This window comes from Macaca thibetana, chromosome 18 (assembly GCF_024542745.1).
Source record: "Macaca thibetana thibetana isolate TM-01 chromosome 18, ASM2454274v1, whole genome shotgun sequence".
NCBI lineage: Eukaryota > Metazoa > Chordata > Mammalia > Primates > Cercopithecidae > Macaca > Macaca thibetana.
Window position 1 is genome coordinate 53,676,098 of NC_065595.1, and position 19,824 is coordinate 53,695,921.

At 39.5% G+C, this 19,824-nt stretch overlaps 2 protein-coding genes and 1 long non-coding RNA gene across 6 annotated transcripts in view; 2 read left to right on the top strand and 1 right to left on the bottom strand.

Moving 5' to 3' along the window:
* CHST9 (carbohydrate sulfotransferase 9) overlaps positions 1–19,824 on the top strand; it is a 284,572-nt gene that overhangs the window by 243,805 nt on the left and 20,943 nt on the right. For 2 of the 3 annotated variants that reach the window (XM_050767139.1, XM_050767140.1), the window contains exon 5: positions 3,782–3,819. The exons of the other annotated variant lie outside the window; for it this stretch is intronic. In XM_050767139.1, coding sequence (XP_050623096.1) covers positions 3,782–3,819 — 38 coding nt within the window. The remainder of the gene's footprint in view (positions 1–3,781; positions 3,820–19,824) is intronic. 3 annotated transcript variants of the gene reach the window in all.
* Positions 1–19,824, top strand: part of KCTD1 (potassium channel tetramerization domain containing 1) — a 622,936-nt gene that overhangs the window by 123,660 nt on the left and 479,452 nt on the right. The gene's annotated exons all lie outside the window — the stretch shown is intronic.
* Positions 1–19,824, bottom strand: part of LOC126940981 (uncharacterized) — a 120,332-nt gene that overhangs the window by 25,631 nt on the left and 74,877 nt on the right. The window lies entirely within an intron of this gene.

Genomic DNA, 19,824 nt, shown 5'->3' on the forward strand with positions numbered 1-19,824 from the left:
TCTGTTCCTGTGTTAGTTTGCTGAGAGTGATGGTTTCCAGCTTCATCCATGTCCCTGCAAAAGACATGAACTCATCCTTTTTTATGACTGCATAGTATTCCATGGTGTATATGTGCCACATTTTCTTTATCCAGTCTATCATTGATGGGCATTCAGGTTGGTTCCAAGTCTTTGCTACTGTGAACAGTGCTGCAATAAACATACATGTGCATGTGTCTTTATAGTAGAATGATTTATAATCCTTTGGGTATATATCCAGTAATGGTATTGCTGACTTAAATGGTATTTCTGGTTCTAGGTCTTTGAGGAGTTGCCACACTGTCTTCCACAATGGTTGAACTAATTTACACTCCCATCAACAGGGTAAAAGCATTTCTATTTCTCCACATCCTCACCAGCATCTGTTGTTTCCTGACTTTTTAATGAGTGCCATTCTAACTGGCGTGAGATGGTATCTCACTGTGGTTTTGATTTGCATTTCTCTAGTGACCAGTGATGATGAGCTTTTTTCATATGTTTGTTGGCTGTGTAAATGTCTTCAAGAAGTGTCTGTTCATATCCTTTGCCCGCTTTTTGATGGGATTTTTTTTCTCATAAATTTGTTTAAGTGCTTTGTAGATTCTAGATATTAGCCCTTTGTCAGATGGATATATGGCAAACATTTTCTCCTATTCTGTAGTTCACTCTGGTGATAGTTTCTTTTGCTGTGCAGAAGCTCTTTAGTTTAATTAGATCCCATTTTTCAATTTTGGCTTTTGTTGCCATTGCTTTCGGTGTTTTAGTCATGAATTTACAAGCATCCCTATACACCAATAATAGACAAACAGAGAGCCAAATCATGAGTGAACTCCCATTCACAACTGCTACAAAGAAAATAAAATACCTAGGCATACAACTTACAAGGGATGTGAAGGACCTCTTCAAGGAGAACTACAAACCACTGCTCAAGGAAATATGAGAGGACATGAACAAACGGAAAAACATTCCATGCCCATTGATAGGAAGAATCAGTATCATGAAAATGGCCATGCTGCCCAAAGTAATTTATAGATTCAATGCTATCCCCATCAAACTACCATTGACTTTCTTTACAGAATTAGAAAAAAACTACTTTAAATTTCATATGGAACCAAAAAAGAGCCCGTATAGCCAAGACAGTCCTAAGCAAAAAGAACAAAGCTGGAGACATCATGCTACCTGACTTCCAACTGTACTACAAGGCTACAGTAACCAAAACAGGATGGTACTGGTACCAAAACAGATATATAGACCAATGGAACAGAACAGAGTCCTCAGAAATAACACCACACATCTACAACCATCTGATCTTTGACAAACCTGACAAAAACAAGCAATGGGGAAAGGATTCCCTGTTTAATTAATAGTGTTGGGAAAACTGGCTAGCCGTATGCAGAAAACAGAAACTGGACCCCTTCCTTACACCTTATACCTATATTAAATCAAGATGGATTAAAGACTTAAGCATAAGATCTAAAACCATAAACCCTAGAAGAAAACCTAGGCAATACCATTCAGGACATAGGCTGTGCATGCTATTCTGATGTCACTACCCATGCACTGGTCTGAATCCCCTTAATGGCCAATTTCCCACTGCTCTTGAGAGGATCTTACATTTCCCAAAAATGGTCTACCTGAATTCTTTGCAGGGTTTCCTGCCTACCTGTGTAGTCTCCCTCACACTATGCCCTGCTCACCTCTCCACACCTGCCATGCTGGCCTCCTTTCTATCCTTGAATCCACTATGCTCCCTCCTATCACATGGCCCTTGTCATGTTCTTCCTTCTACCTGAATGTTCTTCCCCCTCTTCTTGGTCAAGTTAACTCCTTTATCATCTTTCAGGCTTTGACTCAAACGTCACTTCTTTGGGGAGCCCACATTTAAACACCAGTGAGCTGTAATTTAAAAGGCCAAGCTTTTCCCACAAACCATGTTGTCTCTTCTTTAAACACTCTGCATATAAACTGACAAAAGAAATCTAAAACATATCAAGAGTATCTGATTGAGCATTGCCCTTGCGAAAATGAAGAAAATTGATTCTTATTATCTGGCGAGTCTAAGACTGGCCCTAGGCATCAGACATTTCCTAATAATGACACCATCAAATAGCCCACTCTGAACATCATCATTCAATTTCCCCTATACTTCTTACACTTCTACTGTATCTCATATGACATCTAGCTTGGTACTGAATACTTAACAAAATGTTTAAGTATGCTTATTATTGGTTGACTACTTGACCAGTAAGTTTCAATTGGGACATCTTTTTTTTGAAAACGGTTTGGCAGTTTCTCAAACAATTAAACCTACAACTATTATATAAACCCAGCAATGTCACTTCTGGACATTTATTTCAGAGAAATGAAGATTTATGTTCACATAATAACCTGTACACAAATGTTTATAGCAGCTTTATTCATCATAGTCAAAACTTAGAAACTACCAAGATATCCTTCAACGAGTAAATGGCTAAACAAACTTTGGCACATCCATACCATAGAATACATCAAAAATAAAAAGAAACCCACCACGTTGACACACACAGCAACCTGGATGAATCTCCAGAGAAGTACGCCGAGTGAAAAAAGCCAGTCCTTAAAGGCTCTATGCTTTATGATTCATTTGTATAACATTCTTGAAATGACAAAATGACAGAAATGGAAAACAGACTAGTGGTTACCAGGGTTTAAGGAGAGCATGCAGGTGGAGGGGAAGTGATGTAGCTATAGTGGACAAAAAGGGAGATACTCGTGGTAAGGAAATACTCTTTACTTTGACCGTATCAATATTAACACCCTGGTTGTAACGTTGTACTATAGCTTTTCAAGATGTTACCATTAGGGGAACTGGGTAAAAAGTACAAGAAATCTCTCTGCATTATTCCTTACAACTACATGTGACTCAACAGTTATTTCAATTAAAATTAAAGTTTGTTTTTTTAAAAGAGACCCATTTAATAAAATGTTCGTGAACACTGAGGTGTTCACAAACACGTAATAACTGTGATGCCACTAAATGTCTTCTTTCTTTTCTTTTCTCATGGTTTTTTATTTATTACTACTAAGGATTTTATTTTCCTCTATTTAAGACATACATAACATTGATCACTTTCAGGCTGTTTTCACAATGACTGAGAAATATATTATATTAGAATTCTTATTTTTTATGCCCCTTGGTTGCCTGTCATATATTTCTCTGAATGTTTTTCATCCTGATCAAGATACAATTTATAGAACTGTTGGCTTGTACTTCAATCTCTGGCAATACCATAACAACAAAGTATAATAAGGCCTTTATCACTCCCCATGTAAGAAATGTTTTTTGAAGTAGCACTTCTGCCCTGCCACCTCAAATCTCCTTGTCTGGTTCTCAGGGTTCTCTGAGCTTAGTATTAGTATTATACTTCAATAGGTTGTTATTGTTTGGAAAACTTTGTTTTGACTGGCTGTTGTTCAAATTTCTCTTCGGTCCTTTTCATCTCTTCATCATTTCTCTGCGAAAGTTTAATACCTTCTGCTGGTATCACCCTTATTGGATTTCCATTCCATTTTCTGTTATCTTTGCCTAACACAGTTTATTTAGGTTTTAACTTTTTTCCCCCAGTTATTGAAGTGGTTGTAAAAGTCCACATTGTGATAGAAATCTTTGCTCAGGGAGTCCATGACCGCTTGGAAGTGTTTACTGTAAACAGAGCAGGATCAGTACCACATTTTATTCATTTTCATGCTTTAATGTAAAAATTCTTTTTGCTTTCTTTTTCAGTGAGTACAGAAAAAATCCAGGAACATATCACCAACCAGGTATTCTCTCACTTCTCATAAACTCTAATATAGAATTTTGTTTCAAATGTTAATAATTAAACATGTGTAAATGTAAAAAAGGCGGGGGGTAATGTTAGCTGTTAGTTATGAGCAATATATATGTTACTGGTTCTGGGGGAAAAAACATATTTGGTCATATGTAGATGATCATGCACTTTCTTTGTCTTCTGCCAAGCCAAGTCCTTCCCTACCACATCCTACCCAAACAGGAAACAGTAGACTAATGAGACTCTGCCAGTTCTAACTTGCAAGTATCTCTCTGACCTGATTGTGACCTCTGCATTGATACTATCATGGCAGCAAATAGATATTTCCATCTGCTTTTCCCTTAACTAAGGTTACTGTCCGTGATTTTCTCAGGTTTTCATTCAATCAGCTCAAAGTCACTGCCTCCCAAACAGCTAAGAACTGGCCCCCTATATACCACAAGTTGATCTTCCATTCTGGTCTTTTGTTTCTACTCATAGTTGACCAGCATCTTCCTGTTTGCATCACGGTTTTCTTATCCCATCTTCTTACTGATCTATTTTTGTATTTCTAGGTAGATGGTGTCCTTCTATAGAACTGTTTTAGGAGCTTGAGACCTGCAGCCACACAAACAAACCAAGGGAGACCTTCCCCCAAAGCACATCTTGCCCTACCCCACCTACTTTTTCCCCAGGCCAGCTTAGCTACGTGTTTCTCCAAACCCTGCCTGTGCCACTAGACTCAGAGAATGCAGACATTGACCTGTGGAAAAATATGCTTGGGTTTCACCCATAGGTACAAATTTCCGTATCTTCTTTCTTTTTTCCTTTCAATGGCATAAATTACAACTCACCCTTACCAAAGAGAAGGGTGGTAAATCTACGTTTATACCAATTAAAAGTGCATTTTTCAACCTTCTAAGTGCACTCCAAAAGAAATTCCAATTCTAGTTCCTATTGTCAGTCCATCCCAATAAAGTTCTAGTTTCACCCAATCTGTGCCAGATGCCCTGTAACTCATCAAGCTTTCAAAATTGTCAACTCATTTGGCTAATACACTATTTTTCAAATTCAGTAGCCAAAATTTAATCAGGTGCCATTTTGTTTTTGAATACTATTGTACATGTTGACTTCTAGTAGCAACTCTCTTAATACTTGAAAATGCCATCATTGTGAAATAGCAAAATCAATTGGCCATTTCAAATAGTTCATTTGCCTTTTGAACATAGTTTCTTTCTTTCTTTTTTTTTCTTTTTTTTTTTAGATGGAGTCTCGCTCTGTCACCAGGCTGGAATGCAGTGCCACAATCTCGGCTCACTGCAACCTCCACCTCCCAGGTTCAAGCGATTCTCCTGCCTCAGCCTCCCAAGTAGCTGGGACTACAGGCATGTGCCACCACGCCCAGCTAACTTTTGTATTTTTAGTACAGACCGGATTTCACCATGTTGGCCAGGATGGTCTCGATCTCTTGACCTCATGATCGGCCTGCCTCAGCCTCCCAAAGTGCTGGGATTACAGGCGTGAGCCACCGCACAGGCCCTTAGTTTCTTTATTATTGCATTTTAAATTATTTGTATGTACTCAAGTGGTTTGGTGAGGCTCAGCAACAGTTAGCCAGTAAAGTTTACTGCTGCTATTTTTATTTATTTAAATCATATAGGAATACTTGACCTGTTTTCCTTATAAATGTAACAACCTACCTGTTTCCCTTATTAACAACCTAAAGCAGTTGGTCAAAAAATATACTAAGGTCACTTCTGATGGGTAGATTTTCATCTCCTGTTTTTGCTTCTTTTACATTTAGCAAAACTAACAAAATATGTAGACACCAAAATAGAATGCCACATATTTACTCATAATCTTAAATATTAATCTGATGCCAGATAAAATTATAATGGTTTTCAGTCTCAATAAGACAGTGAAATTCTTTAGATTTTAACTGAAGAGGGAAAATTCTTAATATTTTAATTATGTAGTCATTCTCAGAACAGATCATTATCTCGTTCAGTCATTGCTTATATTTCTAATCCTACAATGAAATTTCTATTCATTCTTCTCCCAAGTAGAGAAATGCTCTCCATTCTCAAGAATGATATACTGGCAATACAATTCAAAAAGGTATCTTATACCTCTAGTTTATATAAACTCTGGCAAAAAGTAAAGAAATAAAGTTACCTTCTTTTTCAAATCACTATGCCACCAAAATAGTTTGGCTCTTGAAAAACATTTTTGAAAACCCACTTTAGATAATCAATACAGCATTTTTTATCAGAAAGAAAGGCAAAATGGAACACTGCTGAGCGTTAATCTTGCCCCTAAATCCTTCCCACTAGGCACTATAGATTGTGTAATTAAATTGAAATTGAAAATCGAGTCTTCCCGCACCACCCCCCCACCCCGCCCACATCAGGCAGGCTATGAGTTGTGCACCAACGTGAGAAATCAGGAGCGGAGCGGAAGCTCTAGCCTGCTGGCTAATATCCAGCCTGTGCTTTTAGCCCATGGCTATTTTACCACACCTGAGCTCTGAGAACAAACAACTATTTGAGTCCTCTGGAGGGAACGCTGGATTCTTTCCTATGCAATTCACTGGGGAAATCAGTATGCTTTTTAAAAGTAACTTGTTAACGCAGCTTGTTTACCAGAAGAGGACAAAAATGAGCAGTGAACTGCTTGGTAGCCTCTGTTCTAGAATGGGATGAATGCATGACCCAATTTTTTTTTCAGCTGTCTCTTTGGCAGTTCCTTGCTGCAATCATTTCCTATCTGAAAAATGTTACTTGTAGAGATGAAATTTTCTATAGGTTTTCTAAATAATTTTTACGATACTAGATGAAAGATAACACTTCAAAATATTACCAAAAATGCTTTCAAAATAAAATTATACATGGTCAGCATAAGAATGGGAAAACTGAATGTAAATTCTTAATTGAATTTTTGGAAACTGCCTTATTATATAAAAGACAATTTAAACCTTTTATGTTTATGCCTTTTTATATAGCAGATAATTGAAACCCTCAGTGAATTAATACCTTGTGTTTGTGCCGCTAGATGACAAAGAGGGACACCGAATATGGGGCTCTGTTTCTGGTGCAGAGATGTCTATGTTGTGGAGAACGTTCACAGACAGGTGATCCCTATGAGAAATGCTTGCCCTCACTGACGACCCAGTGCGGAGAGGCAACACCAGCGCAGGCCCTTACAGCTCTGTATTTGGTCCCTAGGGCTGCCATAACAAAGTACCATGAAGACGTGCCTTAAAATAACAGAAATGTATTGTCTCACATCCATAAGAGGGTGTCAGCAGGGCCATGCTCTCTCTGAAACCTGTAGGGAAGGAGCCTTCCTCGCTCTTTTTATCTTCCAGTGCTTGCCAGCAATCCTTGACATTCCTTGGCTTACAGCCGCATCACTCCACTCTCTGCCCCTGTGGATACATGGCTGCCCTCCCGTTGTGTCCCTCCCCTTATAAGAATCCCAGCCATCCTGGCTTAGGGCCTTCCCTCAGTGACCTTCTCTTAACTTAATCGCAGTGGCAGAGACCCTATAATCAAATAAGGTTGCATTCTTGGGTACTAGGAGTTAGGACTTCCACATATCTGTTTGGGGGATATAATTTGACCCATAACAAGCTGGAAACCTCAGAGTCATCCTCAACTCCATCTCTCCCTCTGAGCACCGGGCACTTCTGATGGGATCTCCTGTTGACCTCTCCCAACCAGCTCCTCACCTCCACCCATAACCCCTGCTTCATCCATGCCCTTGTCTCATTTCCTCGGTGATTTCTTGAGGCTCTCCGTTAGCCTCATCACCTTTCTGTTCATCTTCCATTCCGCTGCAGTTTGCAGTAGTTTGCAGTTTTAAAATATCATCTTGCTGAGAAATAAAAACTAAGTAGAAAAACCTCCTCATTCCTTGTTAACAGTAATTTTAACCCTAACTGGGCGTTATAGTCACCTCTGAAACTTGTTAGCACAGATCCTGAGACCCCATCTCCAATTCTAACCCCAAGACATTCTGGGTCAGTAGCTCTAGACTTGGGTTAAGATACAGCACAACCCTCAGACCCGACCAAGAAAGGTCACAGGCTTTAGGAGTCTCCAAGCATCACAAAAACAGCCATGCAAAGACAGATTTTTCTTTTTCTCAGCCTCATGTTTTAAAGTTTCATGACCAATTGAGAGCTCACAAAATGTGGAAAGGAACATAGCAGCTGAACTGGATCATCTGGGCAAATGGGACAGACCAATAAAAGAGTGAAATTCCCTTATTGAGAGAGGTGGGGCTGTGTGGGCCCTGTGAAATCAAAGAAAGAAGGGATGCTTTAGTTTCCAGATAGCCACCCAATAGCTCCCGAAGTGGGAGGACATACAGGCAGACTGTGTTCCCCAGCTAACTGTACTGCCACCATCCCCTCTGCTTGGGGAGGGGCTGTGGAGTGGGTGAGTATAGTTTCAGCTGGTGCTTAGAACTCCTGGTAATCTGGAACCAGAAAAGGAAAACATGAGGTAGGAGAACATGTTCTCCTCAGTAACCAGAAGACCTGGACTGAGTCATTTCCATCCTTGATGGGGAGAGATGCAGGCCCTGCCCACGAGTCCCCAGGCTAAGTCCAGGGTCCATCCTGTTCCCCCCACTGAAGTTCCAAGCAACCAATCAGACCTCTAGTGTAGGACGGCCTTGAGGGACAGCAGGGCTCCTTAGGTCTCCTAGTCCCAGAGCAGTCCCTTGGATGGGAACAAGGACCAGGACTTGGGTGTAGCTTCCCTTAACACTAAGAAATAGTTCCACATATACTATGTGGACCTCCATTCATGCTCTTGCTGTAGACCCCACAAAGGTTGGGAATGATCCTGCTCAGACATTTGCAATTTCAAAAACTCAATATGTGATTCTGATGGAAAGCCATACAATACATTTCTTTCTTTTTTTTTTTTTATTATACTTTAAGTTCTAGGGTACATGTGGATAATGTGCAGGTTTGTTACATATGTATACCTGTGCCATGTTGGCGTGCTGCACCCATCAACTCGTCAGCACCCATCAACTCGTCATTTACATCAGGTATAACTCCCAATGCAATCCTTCCCCCCTCCCCCCTCCCCATGATAGGCCCCAGTGTGTGATGTTCCCCTTCCCGAGTCCAAGTGATCTCATTGTTCAGTTCCCACCTATGAGTGAGAACATGCGGTGTTTGGTTTTCTGTTCTTGTGATAGTTTGCTGACAATGATGGTTTCCAGCTGCATCCATGTCCCTACAAAGGATACGAACTCATCCTTTTTTATGGCTGCATAGTATTCCATGGTGTATATGTGCCACATTTTCTTAATCCAGTCTGTCACTGATGGACATTTGGGTTGATTCCAAGTCTTTGCTATTGTGAATAGTGCCACAATAAACATATGTGTGCATATGTCTTTATAGCAGCATGATTTATAATCCTTTGGGTATATACCCAGTAATGGGATGGCTGGGTCATATGGTACTTCTAGTTCCAGATCCTTGAGGAATCTCCATACTGTTTTCCATAATGGTTGAACTAGTTTACAATCCCACCAACAGTGTAAAAGTGTTCCTATTTCTCCACATCTTCTCCAGCACCTGTTGTTTCCTGACTTTTTAATGATTGCCATTCTAACTGGTGTGAGATGGTATCTCATTGTGATTTTGATTTGCATTTCTCTGATGACCAGTGATGATGAGCATTTTTTCATGTCTCTGTTGGCTGTATGAATGTCTTCTTTTGAGAACTGTCTGTTCATATCCTTTGCCCACTTTTTGATGGGGTCGTTTGTTTTTTCTTGTAAATTTGTCTGAGTTCTTTGTAGGTTCTGGATATTAGCCCTTTGTCAGATGAGTAGATTGCAAAAATTTTCTCCCATTCTGTAGGTTGCCTGTTCACTCTGATGGTAGTTTCTTTTGCTGTGCAGAAGCTCTTTAGTTTAATTAGATCCCATTTGTCAATTTTGGCTTTTGTTGCCATTGCTTTTGGTGTTTTAGACATGAAGTCCTTGCCCATGCCTATGTCCTGAATGATATTACCTAGTTTTTCTTCTAGGGTTTTTATGGTATTAGGTCTAACATTTAAGTCTCTAAACCATCTTGAATTAATTTTCGTATAAGGAGTAAGGAAAGGATCCAGTTTCAGCTTTCTACTTATGGCTAGCCAATTTTCCCAGCACCATTTATTAAATAGGGAATCCTTTCCCCATTTCTTGTTTCTCTCAGGTTTGTCAAAGATCAGATGGCTGTAGATGTGTGGTATTATTTCTGAGGACTCTGTTCTGTTCCATTTGTCCATATCTCTGTTTTGGTACCAGTACCATGCTGTTTTGGTTACTGTAGCCTTGTAGTATAGTTTGAAGTCAGGTAGCGTGATGCCTCCAGCTTTGTTCTTTTGACTTAGGATTGTCTTGGCAATGCGGGCTCTTTTTTGGTTCCATATGAACTTTAAAGCAGTTTTTTCCAATTCTGTGAAGAAAGTCATTGGTAGCTTGATGGGGATGGCATTGCATCTATAAATTACCTTGGGCAGTATGGCCATTTTCACGATATTGATTCTTCCTATCCATGAGCATGGTATGTTCTTCCATTTGTTTGTGTCCTCTTTGATTTCACTGAGCAGTGGTTTGTAGTTCTCCTTGAAGAGGTCCTTTACATCCCTTGTAAGTTGGATTCCTAGGTATTTCATTCTCTTTGAAGCAATTGTGAATGGAAGTTCATTCATGATTTGGCTCTCTGTTTGTCTGTTACTGGTGTATAAGAATGCTTGTGATTTTTGCACATTAATTTTGTATCCTGAGACTTTGCTGAAGTTTCTTATCAGCTTAAGGAGATTTTGGGCTGAGACAATGGGGTTTTCTAAATATACAATCGTCATCTGCAAACAGGGACAATTTGACTTCTTCTTTTCCTATCTGAATACCCTTGATTTCTTTCTCTTGCCTAATTGCCCTAGCCAGAACTTCCAACACTATGTTGAATAGGAGTGGTGAGAGAGGGCATCCCTGTCTTGTGCCAGTTTTCAAAGGGAATTTTTCCAGTTTTTGCCCATTCAGTATGATATTGGCTGTGGGTTTGTCATAAATAGCTCTTATGATTTTGAGATACATTCCATCAATACTGAATTTATTGAGCGTTTTTAGCATGAAGGGCTGGTGAATTTTGTCAAAGGCCTTTTCTGCATCTATTGAGATAATCATGTGGTTTTTGTCTTTGGTTCTGTTTATATGCTGGATTACGTTTATTGACTTGCGTATGTTGAACCAGCCTTGCATCCCAGGGATGAAGCCAACTTGATCATGGTGGATAAGCTTTTTGATGTGCTGCTGGATCCGGTTTGCCAGTATTTTATTGAGGATTTTTGCATCAATGTTCATCAGGGATATTGGTCTAAAATTCTCTTTTTTTGTTGTGTCTCTGCCAGGCTTTGGTATCAGGATGATGTTGGCCTCATAAAATGAGTTAGGGAGGATTCCCTCTTTTTCTATTGATTGGAATAGTTTCAGAAGGAATGGTACCAGCTCCTCCTTGTACCTCTGGTAGAATTCAGCTGTGAATCCATCTGGTCCTGGACATTTTTTCGTTGGTAGGCTATTAATTATTGCCTCAATTGCAGAGCCTCCTATTGGTCTATTCAGGAATTCAGCTTCTTCCTGGTTTAGTCCTGGTAGAGTGTAAGGGTCCCGGAAATTATCCGTTTCTTCTAGATTTTCTAGTTTATTTGCGTAGAGGTGTTTATAGTATTCTCTGACGGTAGTTTGTATTTCTGTGGGGTCGGTGGTGATATCCCCTTTATCATTTTTTATTGTGTCTATTTGATTCTTCTCTCTTTTCTTCTTTATTAGTCTTGCTAGCGGCCTATCAATTTTGTTGATCTTTTCAAAAAACCAACTCCTGGATTCATTGATTTTTTGGAGGGTTTTTTGTGTCTCTATCTCCTTCAGTTCTGCTCTGATCTTAGTTATTTCTTGCCTTCTGCTAGCTTTTGAATTTGTTTGTTCTTGCTTCTCTAGTTCATTTAATTGTGATGTTAGAGTGTCAATTTTAGATCTTTCCAGCTTTCTCTTGTGTGCATTTAGTGCTATAAATTTCCCTCTACACACTGCTTTAAATGTGTCCCAGAGATTCTGGTATGTTGTATCTTTGTTCTCATTGGTTTCAAAGAACATCTTTATTTCTGCCTTCATTTCGTTATGTACCCAGTAGTCATTCAGGAGCAGGTTATTCAGTTTCCATGTAGTTGAGCGGTTTTGATTGAGTTTCTTAGTCCTGAGTTCTAGTTTGATTGCACTGTGGTCTGAGAGACAGTTTGTTATAATTTCTGTTCTTGTACATTTGCTGAGGAGTGCTTTACTTCCAATTATGTGGTCAATTTTGGAATAAGTGTGATGTGGTGCTGAGTAGAATGTATATTCTGTTGATTTGGGGTGGAGAGTTCTGTAGATGTCTATTAGGTCTGCTTGCTGCAGAGATGAGTTCAATTCCTGGATATCCTTGTTAACTTTCTGTCTCGTTGATCTGTCTAATGTTGACAGTGGGGTGTTGAAGTCTCCCATTATTATTGTATGGGAGTCTAAGTCTCTTTGTAAGTCTTTAAGGACTTGCTTTATAAATCTGGGTGCTCCTGTATTGGGTGCATATATATTTAGGATAGTTAGCTCTTCCTGTTGAATTGATCCCTTTACCATTATGTAATGGCCTTCTTTGTCTCTTTTGATCTTTGATGGTTTAAAGTCTGTTTTATCAGAGACTAGTATTGCAACCCCTGCTTTTTTTTGTTCTCCATTTGCTTGGTAGACCTTCCTCCATCCCTTTATTTTGAGTCTATGTATGTCTCTGCATGTGAGATGGGTCTCCTGAATACAGCAGACTGATGGGTCTTGACTGTTTATCCAGTTTGCCAGTCTGTGTCTTTTAATTGGAGCATTTAGTCCATTTACATTTAAGGTTAATATTGTTATGTGTGAACTTGATCCTGCCATTATGATATTAACTGGTTATTTTGCTCGTTAGTTGATGCAGTTTCTTCCTAGCCTCGATGGTCTTTACATTTTGGCATGTTTTTGCAATGGCTGGTACCGGTTGTTCCTTTCCATGTTTAGTGCCTCCTTCAGGGTCTCTTGTAAGGCAGGCCTGGTGGTGACAAAATCTCTAAGCATTTACTTTTCTGTAAAGGATTTTATTTCTCCTTCACTTATGAAACAGTTTGGCTGGATATGAAATTCTGGGTTTAAAATTCTTTTCTTTAAGAATGTTGAATATTGACCCCCACTCTCTTCTGGCTTGTAGAGTTTCTGCCGAGAGATCTGCTGTTAGTCTGATGGGCTTCCCTTCCCTTTCCCTTTACCTGACCTTTCTCTCTGGCTGCCCTTAAGATTTTTTCCTTCATTTCAACTTTGGTGAATCTGGCAATTATGTGTCTTGGAGTTGCTCTTCTCGAGGAGTATCTTTGTGGCGTTCTCTGTATTTCCTGAATTTGAATGTTGGCCTGCCCTACTAGGTTGGAGAAGTTCTCCTGGATGATATCCTGAAGAGTGTTTTCCAACTTGGTTCCATTTTCCCCCTCACTTTCAGGCACCCCAATCAGACGTAGATTTGGTCTTTTTACATAATCCCATACTTCTTGCAGGCTTTGTTCATTTTTTTTTCTTCTTTTTTCTTTAGGTTTCTCTTCTCACTTCATTTCATTCATTTGATCCTCAATCGCTGATACTCTTTCTTCCAGTTGATCAAGTCGGTTACTGAACCTTGTGCATTTGTCACATATTTCTCGTGTCATGGTTTTCATCTCTGTCCATTCGTTTATGGCCTTCTCTGCATTAATTATTCTAGTTATCAATTCTTCCACTTTTTTTTTCAAGATTTTTAGTTTCTTTGCGCTGGGTACGTAATTCCTCCTTTAGCTCTGAGAAGTTTGATGGACTGGAGCCTTCTTCTCTCATCTCCTCAAAGTCATTCTCTGTCCAGCTTTGATCCGTTGCTGGCGATGAGCTGTGTTCCTTTGCAGGGGGTGATGCGCTCTTTTTTTTTGAATTTCCAGCTTTTCTGCCCTGCTTTTTCCCCATCTTCGTGGTTTTGTCTGCCTCTGGTCTTTGATGATGGTGATGTACTGATGGGGTTTTGGTGTGGGTGTCCTTCCTGTTTGTTAGTTTTCCTTCTAACAGTCAGGACCCTCAGCTGTAGGTCTGTTGGAGATTGCTTGAGGTCCACTCCAGACCCTGTTTGCCTGGGTGTCAGCAGCAGAGGCTGCAGAAGATAGAATATTGCTGAACAGCGAGTGTACCTGTCTGATTCTTGCTATGGAAGCTTCCTCTCAGGGGTGTACTCCACTGTGTGAGGTGTGGGGTGTCAGTCTGCCCCTAGGGGGGATGTCTCCCAGTTAGGCTACTCAGGGGTCAGGGACCCACTTGAGCAGGTAGTCTGTCCCTTCTCAGATCTCAACCTCCGTGTTGGGAGATCCACTGCCCACTTCAAAACTGTCAGAGTCGTTTGCGTCTGCAGAGGTTTTAGCTGCTTTTTGTTGTTGTTGTTGTTGTTGTTGTTGTTGAGCTGTGCCCTGTCCCCAGAGGTGGAGTCTACAGAGACAGGCAGGACTCCTTGAGCCGCTGTGAGCTCCACCCAGTTCGAGCTTCCCAGCCACTTTGTTTATCTACTTAAGCCTCAGCAATGGCAGGCGCCCCTCCCCCAGCCTCACTGCTGCCTTGCCTCGAGATGGCAGACTGCTGTGCTAGCAATGAGGGAGGCTCCATGGGCATGGGACTCTGCCGGCCAGGTATGGGATATAGTCTCCTGGTTTGCTAAGATCCTTGGTAGAGCGCAGTATTGGGGTGGGAGTTACCCGATTTTCCAGGTGTTGTGTGTCTCAGTTCCCCTGGCTAGGAAAAGGGATTCCCTTCCCCCTTGCGCTTCCCAGGTGAGGCGATGCCTCGCCCTGCTTCAGCTCTTGCTGGTTGGGCTGCAGCAGCTGACCAGCACCGATTGTCAGGCACTCCCCAGTGAGATAAACCCAGTACCTCAGTTGAAAATGCAGAAATCCCCTCTCTTCTGTGTAGCTCGCGCTGGGAGTTGGAGACTGGAGCTGTTCCTATTCGGCCATCTTGCTCCGCCCCCCATACAATACATTTTTAACTTTTGAGTATGAAATACAAAGCCTTGGGATCTTGTACTCCTTTGGAGAGGATTCTCCCCACCTTCGTAGACTGATTTCCCATTCTACTCCTTTATTTAAAACTAGTGGTTCTTTATAAAACTATTTCATCAGCATAATAATCCCCTTCTCTGCATGTACAAAATTTACTCATGTAAGACCTAACTCAAATACTACCTTTTATGAAGCTTTCCTTTGTCACATAGCCAAGAATAATCTCACTCTCTTCCATGACCCCATTTTATTTTTTATTTTATTTTACTACAGATATTTTCTACCCTATATTCTAATCATTTATAACACAACAGGATTTTTGAGACTACCTAGCATTGCCGTAAAGAAAAGAGATCGTGTTTGGTTCATTTCTGTGTCCACCGTTGGGCCTTGCATATCATAAGAACTCAATCAACTGCTGGCGGAATGTAAATTCTTCAGATCACTAAATTCTTATTCTAGTAGCTAGAGGGGCTGCTAAATTTAAACAGTCTACTCTATACACCGGAATGTTCAAACTTGCTGTGTCATTGATTCTTACAAGGCAGGAACAAGGTATCCTTCCTTCCCCTCCCAGGTAAGGATTCTAAACCAAAAACAGAAGGAACAAACCAGGACTGCACATGGTTATTAAGAATAATGGTCACAGAGTCAGGAAATGAAAGAATCGAAGGGCAGGGAGATCCAGATCTTTTTACCTGTATGTCCATATCCATATTGCCTGCAGAACGTTAAATGTTTTGCCCGGTTCAAGACTTGAGCTCCTGATTCTTTCCCCTAATGTAAGCATGGCAGTGCCACTCACTGATGACTTTTCAACGTAGTGTGAACTTTAGAACTTCCAAATTTAAAGTGGGATTCCGTTACCTTGCACTATTCTTGTCAAAATGGCCATGCACTCAAGGAGACAATTTTGACTTAAAGATAGTTTCTCTTTGCAAGTTTGGCACTAATGGAGCTAGTAAAGATCCCACATGTCCCAATTCCCTTTTAAGATTACCTTCAGAATTGAGAGAGTTGCACTTTTAGAAAAGCTATCCAATTGATGAGTCTTTTTCAAAATCCTGAAAGAAGGACTGAAAGGATCAAAAAGTGGTGACACTAATGGTGGTTAACAAAGAAGAATTTATAAAAGATGTCTTTTTTAAAGGTCAGATGGCTTCTACCTAGAAAATACTTAAGTGTAAATGTCAAAGTTCTGGGCTTTGCCTCTTTAATTGGAAGCCAAGAAACTTAAAATGTGAAAGGTATCTGTGGAAAGGTATTTAGATTGACAAGACAAAGCAAGGCTGAGAATATGGCCCTCAGATGTTTTAAAAGCATGACCACCAAGAAGAAAATAGTGGTGGGAATAAACGCTGTGAGAATTATTCACCATCAAATATGCAGATAGCTCTCTCTCAAGCACTCAATGATTCTGAATAATTGCCATCAATAATTGTGCTAATTACTCAGTGCTCCATATCTCATGTTTTGTCACAACAACCCTGTGAGGACCAGGATTTTAATCTCCACTTTATACTTGAAATCAAGTTTAGTAATTTTTCAGGTCCTACCACATTTAGCACGACATTAGTAATAATAATGGTTAGCATTATTATTACATGCTCGATGAGCTTTTTGTGTGTAGGCATTATGCTAAATTTTACATTAAATTATCTCTCTTAAAGCTATTTGCGAAGTAGGAACAAATCAAAAGATTCATCTTAGTGAGGCGACTTAATTTGTCTAAAATCATGCATGCATAGTGGTCACGCCAGGATTAAATAAGGCATTCCAGCGCTCTCTACAGTGTGAGCAACGGCCACTATTCTGGGAGGCTTTAAATGTCTTTCTTTACTGGCACTCAGCTGGTGAGTGACAGACTTCAAATGTGAATCCAGGTGTATCTCATTCTGAATTCCTTTCTCTCCACCATTATACTACACTCCCACCTCTTCTGGAAGTTGTTCTATTAATTAACTGATTTCACTTATGACCATCCTAATTAACCCCCTAATTCGGACATTAATCCCGAAGCAGTCTGTTTTGAGACCCTGGAATACAGATTTTTATGATGTGATATGTCTTTTTTTCCAAGTGTTTTAACAATGAAGATGAGCATATACATACTCCAGGGTCCCTGTTGAGCAGTAAATTAATTTTTTAATTAAATAAGTGAAAACTCAAGTGAATCTGGTCTAAGAGAAAACTATTTGTCACCTGAAAAGAGCTTAAAAACTCAGAGGGGAAAAAAGTATATATTGGCATAATCTGTTGCCCACTGCCAGTTTTCCTTGGCAGAGCCCAGGCAGAAATATCATGGAAATAAAATGAGAATTTGAAGTAAAAACCTTTATTTTCACTCACTATAAAATGTTTTCTTTGTACTTTTGTATTTTTTTTTTTTTTTAAAGTAGAGATGAGGTTTCACCATGTTAGCCAGGATGGTCTCGATCTCCTGACCTCATGATCTGCCCGTCTTGGCCTCCCAAAGTGCTGGGATTACAGGCTTCAGCCACCGCGCCCGGCCTTCTTTGTACTTTTTAGAAAAGCATGTTACTTCTAAAAGCTCTCTTACAAGTTCTTTGTTGTTAGTAATAACAGTGTCATTGTGTATGTACACATGTGAGAAAATATGGAATACTGAAACTCCGTACTGAAAATGTAGCATTTATGAAAAATAAAAATAGTTAATTTACCATTTAATGTAAATTAGCATTAACCACACCACCTAAGATGTTAACACCCAATAGGCTGGTGAAATATATTCCATGAATAATTTTTAGTCAATCTTTTTCTCATCTTTTTCCTCCTTTCTGTTGAGTTTTTCAAATCATATCCTTCTCTACTTGCTAGCATCTGTACTAGAAGATGAACTGAGTAACTGAAATGTTTCCGCTTTGCATATTTTATTAGAAAAATGGTTAGCATCATCGTTTGAGATTTTTCTCTCAACACATAGCAACGAAAGGCAGTAGCCAAGTTCTGATACCCAAAAGCACAATTAGTAGAGCCCTTCAGTATTCAGTAACTCATCACCTCTGTGTAAAAAGACATTCACTCACTTCATAGGTTAAAGCTATTGTCAAAATGAGCCATAGAGCCCACTTGTCATCAGGTTTGAATATGCATTCTAAAATACAGTATTTTTTGGAGTATGTTTGAATATGCATTCTAAAATACAGTGTGTGTGTGGTGGTGGTTGTTGTTGTCTACCTTTAAACCATTTTACTCATGCTATTCTTTCTTCTTGTGGTAAAGAACTTGAATTAAGGACTCAAATCAAAACTTGGTATTTTCTGGTGATATGCAAAAGAAGTATTCGAGTAGTCATCATCTCAGAAAAAAGCTGCTTGGTGACATAAAAGAGTTATGTGTTAAGAAACAGTGATCGTGAATACCAGGCCAATTCTGTGGAATCTGTGTTTTATATATGGTCTACATCCCCTAAGGCAGATCCCTCAGATATCTATCTATGGACTTCTCTTAAATTTGATGTGTCCCTTTGCGTATGTCTGCATTTTGCAGAGGTAACGTTCCTTGGTGCTCACCAGAACCTCAGGAGTGAATAAAGGCACCTGGAGAGTTTTCTACCTCCCACTCGAGACAGAAAATCACCACTCATTCCTTTTGTTGTGCATAAATTGAAATCAATTTTAGTTAAGCTTTATTTGACAAAGTAGCACTTGTTTTTCCCAGAGAACAAATTTCTGGGAAGGGGAAGAAATGCGGACAAATAGTGAAAATTCAGAGTACCAGTAAGGATCCAGTGAAAACTACCTTGTCTTTATTATTCTAAGTGTGGAAAAAATTCTTATACACAGAAGTGTTATGTTATATTCTGTGGTCGATCATCAAACAAGGATGGAATAAACAAGATTCTTCCCTTTTTCACCACTGGTATATGCATTGCTCAAAATGTATTAAAAGGGATATTTTCATCATTACTGGATAATGCAATTAGGCCAGTGTTCTGTGGATGTGGAATAATGTAATTTACTATGTTGAATGATTAGCCAATCAGAATTCTCTCATTTTCTAAAGCAGTGGATTGATTAAAATGTGACCATAAACAAAATAGATTTTATTAGGCATAATCTACTTTGTAAACAAATGAAATTAATTCTTTGCCTGACCTAAAGCTTTGAAAATGAAAAACCAAAATTGAACACATGCTTCCAATTTTGGTTCTGTTACTAAGATGACACTTAATATAAAAGTTACAATTTAACTTCCCCTCAAGTATTCCATACTTGAGACTAAATGACTCTTAGAAATATGTTCATCAACAGATGGGAGCCACTTATGGCCTCATAAACTCCAAAGCAAGTGAAATTATCTCAGCAAAATAGAAGGAGATTACAATAAAGCCTCATCTGGTGATCTCAGTGATGATTAATGCATTGCACATCGGTTCAATCATGCAATGAATATTGACAGATAATCACCCTTCTTCATACAAGAGAAATATTGAAGAGACAAATGCCAGTGATATATGCTTTTAATCAATCAATAAGCAATTTCCACACGTGCCTTGTGTACAGAACTGTGCTAAGTGCTATGGAGGATGTGGAAGAAAGTGCCAGCAGAGTTCCTATTCTAAAGGGATTTTCTATCTTGAAAGAGAAGACTAAAAACCTGAAACACTGCACAGAATAGCAGATAGTGTGTGATTCCTTGTTTGCTTATTAATTATACAGTATGGATCATATGGGAGTTTGAAAAAGCCGGCCATCAGTGAAAGCTACAGTGTTCAGGGAAGTATCATGGAAGGCTTTAAAAACCGAAGTGATTAGGACTTGATTCAGCAGGAAACACAATGTGGGGGCACTGAAAATATTCGAGTTCAGAAATGATCTCGGGAAATTGGTATGAAATTTTTCCTGAAACTG